This window comes from Pygoscelis adeliae, unplaced genomic scaffold (genome assembly GCF_000699105.1).
Source record: "Pygoscelis adeliae isolate BGI_AS28 unplaced genomic scaffold, ASM69910v1 Scaffold300, whole genome shotgun sequence".
NCBI lineage: Eukaryota > Metazoa > Chordata > Aves > Sphenisciformes > Spheniscidae > Pygoscelis > Pygoscelis adeliae.
Window position 1 is genome coordinate 1922038 of NW_008824004.1, and position 10825 is coordinate 1932862.

Consider the following 10825-nt stretch of genomic DNA (forward strand, 5'->3'; position numbering starts at 1 on the left):
AAGCTCACTCAATGAGCCAGCAGTAGGCAGCCACAGCAAGAGCGCGCTATGCCTTCAGCTCCATTTCTATTCTAAATATTCCTTGACAATAATAAGTAAGGTCAGAGCAGAATAGCAAGAAAATGAAAACATAATAAATATAAAAACAGCACAAAGGGAAGCATATGTTCTATAACAATAGGTCCTTCCGTAGAGGCCTTTTAAAAAATGTTTTCTGTAGTATACATGCCATTTTCCGTAGACATATTCAGCTTTCCAGCTCAGTTCATAATATTTCATGTGCTTAAAAGGAAGGCAGATAGGGTGACCTGGCAGGCCTTTACCCAATTTTGTAGCCAACAAGGCTATTGTGGACAAGATGCGAATAAAAGTATGACAGTTTTATACAGGCGAATAGCAAAGCCTAGATAAGAATCCAGGAAAAGATAAATTTTGTTCCAAGCTCTTATTTGGACTTGCTATGAGCCATATTACAACACTCTTATTTGCACCTCATTTCACAAGCATCCACTGACCTGACCTATGCACTGTGATTCAATATCATACCAGTTTAAATTTAAAGTGAAAAAAAAATATCTACGCAATGCAATAGATTAGAGGCCCAAAATTGCCAAATACATAGCAAGAGTCTCAGCTGCATTAAGTAATCATTTCAACATAAGTTCAGACAGCTAGATACGAAGAAAGAAAGAAAGAAAGAAAGAAAGAAAGAAAAAGTTTTGCTTTTACAGGAAGGATTCCTTATAAACAGCTACTTTGGGTAGAAGAGAGAAGATAAATGAAAATCAAAGTTCTCTACCTGAATTATATAAAACCACGGTGAAAATACAGACTGATGTATGACTAGTTACTCTCAGCGCACCAGCTATGGGAAAAGTATGGGAAAATTGTGCAGTGTTTCCAACAACCTAGTAATTTCCTTCATTTTCTACTCCTGTCTTAAATTTGATTTTCTCAGCAGAATTCCCCCTCAAAGTCTGGAGGAATGTAACACATGGACAAAATAGAAAGGGAGTTAATCAGTTATTTAATTCTTCCATTGCTCACAAACCTTTTCATCTTCCCCACTCAACTCCAGATGTTTTTCCACAACTTTTAACATATTCTGTATGTCACCCTCAAATTTTTCCAGGTCTGGAAAAGCTACTCTGACTTCACAGGGCTCTGACATGACAGGAAGTCGTTCTTGTCCAACAAGCATCTGCAAAGCAAAACAAAATTTTGTTCAAGCTGAAAATTTAGTCTGAGCTGTCACACACAGTTTAATGATTTAAACCAATTCTCCATGAACAGGCATACCAGTTTGTAGGACCATCAGCATAAAAAAAAAAGTTGCAAGAGCTGTTTGATCTAACACTGAGAGTTAGCTTGGACACAGTGTGAATAGGTATTACACCAAGCTTCTACCTTCAAACTTCAATCTGAGCATTTTGGTCTCAAAACAAACAAAAAACCTCCAGTCACATGAGCTTATGGTGTTGTTCTGTAGTTCATATAAATATGTACTGCAATATATAATTTTTTCTGAATCTTTGTAACACAGTTATTTGTAAATTTTCCCTTGCAACTCAAGTCATCACTTGTTACTCAGGTAAAAAAAGCAGTTGGTCTAAAATCAGTCTGTCCATTTTTCACACAAATATCTAAACTTAAAAGAGAATCAAAAGTAGCGAAGTGCTGTTCTAACACTTAAAGATCTATCCCCTAAAGCTATTGGCCATCATTTTGGCATAGACGCCCGCAAGCACGTTTTGGGGCTTGCTTATCCTCACCTTGGCACTTTTGATGTGCTGAGAGACCTTCTCAAAGTTACGGTTCAGTTCTGCCAATTTGGGTTCAACAAGTTCACGGCATGACACCCCCCGACCATTCATTAGGATGATAGCCTGATCACGCACATTATCCACTCGAAGACTAACATCATCTAATTCAGATGTTAAGCGCTAAGAAGTGAAAGAAAAGGCAAATGGTTATCCTAGGAAAGGAGAAAATACTTTAAAAAAGCAGGCAGCAGACCTGACTTGACTTCATTTAGAATCCAGAAGTGGTTACTTGACAGCAACATTTCCTACCTTCACAGTTTCCTCCTTTTTGCTTGCTGACTTTTTCTCAATCTCATCCAGCAAGGCTTCAGCCTGATACAACCAAGTACTTATGTGGGCAACATTTTCATCAAAAATTTCCAGCTGGCTCTGATGATTCTGGAAAAAGATTTTAAAATGTATCAATATGAGAAACTTAAAAAAATCCACAAAAAAAACCAACACAAAAGCCAAAAACACCCACACAAAAAACCACACGCCAAAAAAAATCCCTGCCAAAACCACCATTATGAGTAAAAAGGACATCAATGGAATAAAGTGTTATGGATACACCTTGGAAAGGAACACTGAAAATTAGATTGTACCTATCACCTTCAATAAGTATTTACAAGAATTCAATTTTCATTCTAGACCCTTTGATATTATTGTTCCTAATTCATAAAAAGGGAAACAGTAATAGCTGAGGTGGTTTGTCCAACTAAATAAAGACAGACAAGGTATTACAACATTACAGCTAGAACACATCATCTCAGTTACCAAAACACCCATGATTTTTTCAGTTATCACTAGCAGATACAACAGTACACATTACGTGCAGTTGTTGTTGGGTCTTTTTTGAATTGAAAGAGGATTACACCAAAACCTGCAAATTATAATAGTCAAGTTTTGATATTTTACTGAGTACACTAAAATATTTCTTCCTCTTAAGAAAAGTCACCACATTGTAGACATATCAATTAGGTCTGTGTTCATATGTAGTCAGAAGTAGTAACATTAGGTGCCACAGACAGAAACACCACATTATTCTGTGTGACAAAACAAAGCTATCAGATTCAGAGAAGTACCATCCTGCTTCAGCACAGAGCTTCTTACCCAAAAAAAGGGTAGCTAAGCTTTGATCTTTTAGACTAACAAAACAGAGGGAGGAGAGGAAAAGAGAGGCACCCTGTGATTGGTTTCTGTATCAACATCAAGAAACATATCTTCACCTAGAGAAAGAACAATTTAACCTAACAAAGTCAGCACAAGGACAATACTCATCACCAGACATGAACATAATTTAGAAGGTTTTTAGTTGTGGATCATCCTTACAGCATTTACAAATAAGGGTAAACTACCTGACTACTCCTAACATGGACGTCACTAGATTATGAGACAAACAGTATGACCTGCAACAGGCACTGAACAGGATGCAGAGTGCTCACCATCTAGGTATACACCAAAGTTTCCACAGTTTCAGCCTGTATCAGGGGCTTCTGAAGGTGGATTGTCATAACTAGCTGAACAACACAGAAATACCTAACTATCTAAAAACATCAGTCGGGTACTAGCATCACTTGTAGACTGTTTCATGTCCATTTAGCAAAACTTGCAGCTTTAGGCTGTATAATACGCTTAGTCTTCCATTTACTCAGCCAAACAGTCGCTGTTGGCCTCAACCTTGAGTTGGCATACTCTTAAACACTTGCAGTTATGGGCTGTCTGAAAGAGCAATAGGCTGACAGAGAGTCCCAAGTGCTTTGCTGAGCACCGCTAGGGAGTTATCAGTTGTCCATTAAACAGCCATCATCTGGGTCTCGAGGAAATCTGGACACAAAAATGTTCTGTTCATGCTGGAGCTGGCACAGAGGTTTCTTTCAAGCTGAATAAAGAGCAGCACACACAGCAGCCTCATGGAAACCAGTCCTTTTGGGCTAGTTCCTTTTGTTTTCTACTTCCATTAATAAATTCATGAGCTTATAGAAAGTTACATAGAAAACACAAGATCCAACTTCTGGGCTCTAATTAACCTGTTACGAAAAAAAAAACACTTCCATAACCTGGTGGGTTTTTTCCCCTCATTTTAATCCGGCAGAATCAGCTACTACCAGTTAACGAGTAAACCCACTAGCAGTTTTATGAATGCTTGCATGCCCCATAACCCACTCAGTCAATGTGTGATGGTAGATGCTCCCTTTCAGGATAGTTCAGAAAGTTACTTCTATGCACTAGGGTAGCAAGAATTGTATTAAGAGCTAAATAACAAGTGGACACAAAAGGCTAGCACTATTGGTGTAGCAAAAGAGAAAGTGATAAAACATTAACAGGGAAGAGGTACAAGGAGATAAATTTGTAAACAAGGACAAAAGATTAAAAATGTAATGCAATAGCACATAAAAGGGGGGGAAAAAGGAAAGATAAAGAGATTAAAACAACAGATGTGTGAAAGGTGTTCACTAAGCGTACGCTAGATTTTCTGCAGAAAAGAGGAATTATACCACAAAGTCTAGGGAGAGTAACAAACCCAGAAAAGAGTCCTCGCACTGAAGCCAGGAGAAAGAGAAAGGCAAAAGGAAAAAAGTTAAATGTAGTTTTATTCTCTACAACTAAGCAGGTTATTCCCACTAGGTTAAGTTAACTGTCTGCCTGGGATATTTACATAGTTTCACCACTCACATCCAGATTCTGCATTTTCATCTCCTACCCACTGAGCACAAGCCACTACTACCAAGAGCATGGCACCAATGCCTATCAGCACATCTAAAACACTTGCAAAACAGTTTCCCACCTTCCTCATTGTATATAACCTCATGCCTCACCTCTCCATCTACAGAGTAACCAGATATCCATTCTACATTCCTTTAAGTCCATGAGGCACCACAGAAGCTTCACATCACAGCAAAGTGAGACAAGTAAAAACTGCAACTGCTCCAGGGATGTGAGGGAGAACCACCCTGAATATTTCTCACATGTGCAACTTACCAACAAGGTGTCACACCAGTCCTCGGTCCAGGTCCGAACTCTGCTCCAGCCAGCATTAAGGACACACAGCTTCTCCTCCAGGGAAGTCTCACTCCCTTCCACCAGAGCCTGGAGCGTGGTGCAGCTTTCTGTGATGCTCTTCAGATCAACTTTCCTCCTCTCCAGCTCTCTCAGCACATTCTGAAACAAGAGGAACCATTAACACGGCACACTGGCTCCCTTGCCCTTGTGACTGGGAGCAGATTTTTACCTCCACAGGAAACAAATAGTATCATAGATGATCTTCACTTGAGAAAAATCAAACCAAGTAGAATCACCTTCTGTTTATACTCAATCTCTGTAGATAGTGATCTCTTTTTTTCGGGGGGGGCGCACACATGCAAGGGCACAATGCATGTAAGTGTCCTGAATAACTTAGCTTGAGACCTTTTTCTTGTGTTGTTTTATATCTTCACAGTTCCTTTTCATTATGTAGGTAAAGCAAATGCATCACATCACATTATAGGTCCAATTTTAAAAGGTTCTTTTCTGCACTGTCAAGCACCACAGAGAACGCAGTTTTCAAGAGACACTTTGGATTTCTCTGTATCTTTTCCTATTAAAGAACTTTTACAGTTGGCAACAATGAGAAAAGTGGTAGGCCAAGGCTGAATGGTTTTTTGAGAACCACCACCCATTACTGCATACGTTCAATTCACTTGCTACATATTACAGAAGCCCTATTGTTATACTACCTATACGTAGATATCTAAATAGCTTTAGCTCAAATATTTTTTCCCAGTCATCTCTGATTTTAAATAGTTTTTTTTAATCTAAAAAAAGAGATCACCTTCTTTGAAAGAATGCATACTGATATACAAATTAAGTTGTATGTCATCTCTTGAATATCAGTATATGGTTTCCATGTAGAAAATAGCACTTCTTGCCATACAAGATCACTGATTATTATTGATAACATCTGGCTATTTAGAAAGCTCTTTGATGTCACTGTACATTGTGTGGAAGAATGCAGTTAATCACAACTAGTGTCTGGAGCTCCTCGAGCATCTTACTATCTGTGAAGTAAAGAATTTATTATTTTATCATAACTTGTTATCTTAGAGACAGAAATAAATACTCAAGTTACTACATTTTAAAATTGTCTCTAGAAAACCTTAAGACAGGAAGGACAACTTTGCATGCAACATAATGGGCTTGTCCTCCTGGTGGTGCAGCGTAAAAGTTCATGAACTATTTGCATTGCTTACAAATGTATAGTAAGTATACTTCAATAAGTATTTACAAACTTGTTTGGTAAGAAAACTTACGGATACTGCCACAGCAGAAGTATAGCGCTAATAACTGTTAAACCCGAGTGAAATGGGTGAGAGCAGGTTATAGTTAGATATTTTTGTAATTTTAGAATCATAGAATAGTTTGGGTCAGAAGGGACCTCTAAAGGTCATCTAGTCCAACCCCCCTGCCATGGGCAGGGACATCTTCAACTAGATCAGGTTGCTCAGAGCCCCGGCCAACCTGACCTTGAAGGTTTCCAGGGATGGGACATCCACCACCTCTTCCAGCATTTCACCACCCTCAGCGTAAAAAATTTCTTCCTTACATCTAGTCTAAATCTACCCCCCTTTAGTTTAAAGCCATTCCCTCTTGTCCTGTCGCAACAGGCCCTGCTAAAAAGTTTGCCCCCATCTTTTTTAGAAGCCCCCTTCAAGTACTGAGAGGCTGCAATAAGGTCTCCCCGAAGCCTTCTCTTCTCTAGGCTGAACAACCCCAACTCTCTCTCAGCCTTTCTTCACAGGAGAGGTGTTCCATCCCCCTGAACATTTTCATGGCCCTCTTCTGGACCCGCTCCAACAGGTCCATGTCTTTCTTATGCTGAGGGCTCCAGAGCTGGACGCAGGACTCCAGGTGGGGTCTCACCAGAGCAGAGTAGAGGGGCAGAATCACCTCCCTCGACCTGCTGGCCACGCTGCTTTGGATGCAGCCCAGGATGTGATTGGCCTTCTGGGCTGCGAGCGCACATTGCCGGCTCGTGTCCAGCTTTTCACCCACCAGTACCCCCAAGTCCTTCTCGGCAGGGCTGCCCTCAATCCCTTCATCCCCCAGTCTGTATTGATACCAGGGGTTACACCGACCCAGCCCAGGGGCAGGACCTTGCACTTTTGTAAGCTTTCAAGTTTTAAGATTGTACACAAACCTATTGCAAAAGTAAAAGGTGACAGAAAACAACTGGAAAGACCAGTACTGCTGAACTGTATCAACTGACACTTGTTGCTAACTCGAACTATTACATATACAAGTTTCTACAGTGTGAGAAAATAGATACTTTGCTGCAGAAAAATTATAACACATTTGCCTGCTTCCATGAAAAGTTCCAATTTTTAGATGAAAGAAAATAAGGAATTACAGGAGCTTTTTGTTTTGCAAAGTCACAATTTTGAAGACAAAGCTGTTTCAGTGAAAAGTTACAAACTCAATTTTTCATTACAAATGTCAATGAACTTTGTTTGCTCTACAGGTAAAATATTTGACCCAGCCCAAAATTATATTTGCTGATAATTAAGAATATTATACCTATGAACTGTGTTAGAGATACAGTAAGTCATTTAAATACCTATTAATACCAAACACATAGTAAGGTCTTCAATATTTCACTGGCCATTTAAGTTTGAGGCAAGATGCCCGAGATGAAACAAATCAGACTAAGTAAGGTACTGAATATGATCTGAATCTACTAAAATTTCACGATGTAAGAGAACTAGGAACAGGTTGCAGGGATTTAAATTCACAGCCACTTTTACATAGTATTGCCATAATGATGAAATTTTTTCTACAGATATTTAGAGCGTGCTTACTTTGGCCCAGGCAATTTCTGAATCTAGATCAGAAAGCAAGCTTTCTGAAGTGGACTTCTGCACGAGCTCAGCCTCAGTGGTAGCTAGCCATTCTGACAAAGAGGCAGCCTCTTTCCTCATTTTGCGTGCCAGCTGGGATGCTCTTTCGAGGTCTTGTTTTCCTTCTGTCACCTACAAAAAAAAGGAAAAAGGAAAACAAAATTAGATTTTAAAAGATAGCAAAACCAAAAGTGCTAGCCAGCTAAAATATCCACCTGAATATATAAAATCCTTGCATCTTAAGACTGTCTTGCATTAGGGAGGGACCCTGAAAAGTCATTTATGAACAGCTGCATTTTACTATACAAAGCAGAATACATAAATCTAGTATAATTTTAAATTAAGATACACTTAAAGGAGACAAAGAAGCCTGCATACCAACTTATTTATAGTTAGTAATCAAATTGATGTTTAAACTTTGTTTATTATGATCCTTTAACTGAAACTCAAGGGGATATAGAATCCAGTCAGTTACTCACACAGGTACAATTCAGTTCCTTTTTGTATTTTGATAGACCTGCTAGCAGAAAGCTGTAAAGAAAAAATTCACTGAAAACCTAGTCTGCCCTTGAAAACATCTCCGTAAAGTGAATATGAAATCTGATGTTTGCTGCAGTATAATCAATTCTATTTCACACTGGCTACACAATTAGTTTGGTCAAACTTTAACACAGACTTGAGAATAAATCCAACCATAGCAGTCAGAATCAATTGACATTTCGAAGAATTGCCCTCTGTCTCAGCTCAGTGTTTGCATGTATTTATTCAAAATAATGCACTCTTTGAAGATCTAAAAAAAATAAATTCAGACACAAACAAAATCATAACATTATACTGCAAATAGCACTGCCTTTCTATCCTTTCCCAATTTCTTGTCTACATGCTTTCTGAGTTATAGATGTACAGGTTCCACTAGAATATACACCTTCGTGAATGTTCTCCACTTTACAACAATAAAATATTTCCCAGGGCCCATTTCAAGATATTCCAACAATGTAATCTGGCCACTTACCCACAGCTTCATTCACAGCGCACTGAACAGGCATGAGTCTGCTTGGGCTTCTGTCTTAATTTAGGTAGGAAAAGAATCCCCTATTTCCCTTCTGCCCCCTAAGGGTTTAACCATTTTTTAACACTTCACTTCGATAAATAACTCATCAAGTACTAAGAAAATTACTCAACTCAGTATTTAATGCAGTTCATGGGAAATACAGGTTTGCTTGCATTTTCTATTTCATACTGAGAGCAACCCTTTAGATGGATTACGATTAGAAACCATCATGACACCTCCTAAAAAAATTTACATTGACTCAAACTTCTCATATGACAATCTGATAGTAAATTATCTTGCAGGCTGGTTTACAGACAAGAGAAGGTACAGCAGTGCTCAAAGACTTTAATGAGTATCAGGCCAGCTTTGCCAGAATGATGAAAGCTCAGTGAGCCTTCCTTTCTTCAAGGCTACCTCCCCTTCATGAACACTCTGTGAGCACAGGGGTCTTGCACAACTACAGGATTGTTATGTGTAATCTTTAATCTCTCAACTGATTGCTCCTGGATGTGGCAACTAGCCTATATAGTATCAGCTTCAGAATCAAACTTAAAAAAGCATCTAACATCAAAACAGTGAAGGGAATTTATATGCAGACAAATGTTCATATGTTCGTTTTTCTTACCTGTGCCCCCAAGTCATTGTAAAGAAATTTCAATGCTGTCAGTTGTTCATCCATCCCTTTGGGATTATCTGTCTGTTGTTTCTGTACAATTTGCCTTCCTGTCTTGATGACAGTTTCAACCTCCAACTTCACCTCACTGAGGGTCTTATAGAGTTTCTAAAAACAAATACGTATATTGGTGATCAATTTGTAGTGCAGATTTTCAGACTTTGTTTCATTTGGGGACCTGACTGTCAGACTGCACTTAAACTCTGAGCAATGGATTAAGAGCAATGTTTGCCAAGAAGATTTCAAACTCCTGATGTTCCATATTTTATTCTAGTTTTAATTTTCATCCAAAAAAAGTATTATTCCAATAATTTAGCAGTATTTACTCCATATCACCACCACATGTGGCAAGGCTAACATTCCGATCTGTACTTGATTTTATGTATGGTATTTGTTTTGTTCAAATACTAAGAACCAAGCAAACTTGCCCCTGGAGTGATGCTTCTCCATAACACAAGGATAAACCAGGGAGGGAAGTTTATAAAAACTCAGCTGTTCCACCACATCTGTGATCAACAATCCACTACTTCTATGTCCACATTCTCACCCAGAAGAATTAGAGGGGTTTAGTTATCAATTGTTCTGTTGGCATTTTGCAAAGAGTTGTAACAGTTCCATCAGGACTTTGCTAAGCAAAGTTTTCTCAGGAGAGAGTTTAGGCAAGAAATAAATTAAAAAAACCACTCCCAAGCATGAGTTAAGAACATTGCATACTTACCATGCACCTGTCCAGATGAGCTTGGATTACATCTGGGTCAGTATCCTTCACATCCAAGACATGAAGTTCTCCTTTTACACCATCCAACACCCGCTTGCAATCTAACATGCGCTGCTCAAAATTGGCTGGTTTCTGGAAAAGCTGATACTTTGTAGATACTTCACGGAGTTTTCTCTGTTTTAATGAATATTATGTTAAAAGATTGTTTTAAATTAATATCTGCGCTTCAAAAAACAACATTTAAAGCATCTCCCCCTGCAGATTCTAACTCACCTCTCATGCCACAACTCAGTATACATGGCAACACTATTTGCCAAGCCAAATTCCATCACCTATTCCTAATCTCTACCTGAGGTGCAAGAGAGCTATAATTCTGTATCATACACTTTCAAAATATCCATTCTACTAAAATACAGAGACTTTCTGAATTTCAGCATTTATCCCATGATACTTATGAAATTTAAACTTCCTTATTCGATTCATCTAGTGCTGCTTGTTTCCTAATGAAAGCATGTAAAAGCATATACTATTTACTTCTGAGGTTCGGTTGACCGCACCAAGCAATTTACAGGCTGACAACAGCAGCGTGTAATTGAAAACCAGAAGCTCTTCACATTTAAATTCTTAGTGCGACTCATTTTTACCTGCAAAGCATCCAGCTGAGTTCCACCACGGGGAGACCTGCATTCAGGAAAAGCAGGAGGGAAA

General features: G+C 38.8%; 1 protein-coding gene across 1 annotated transcript in view; it reads right to left on the reverse strand.

Moving 5' to 3' along the window:
* Positions 1-10825, reverse strand: part of UTRN (utrophin) — a 377019-nt gene that overhangs the window by 232358 nt on the left and 133836 nt on the right. The window contains 8 exon segments of the mRNA XM_009325465.1: positions 1052-1201; positions 1773-1943; positions 2073-2201; positions 4785-4964; positions 7637-7807; positions 9352-9507; positions 10118-10291; positions 10762-10824. Of these exon segments, the coding sequence (XP_009323740.1) occupies positions 1052-1201; positions 1773-1943; positions 2073-2201; positions 4785-4964; positions 7637-7807; positions 9352-9507; positions 10118-10291; positions 10762-10824 (1194 nt within the window).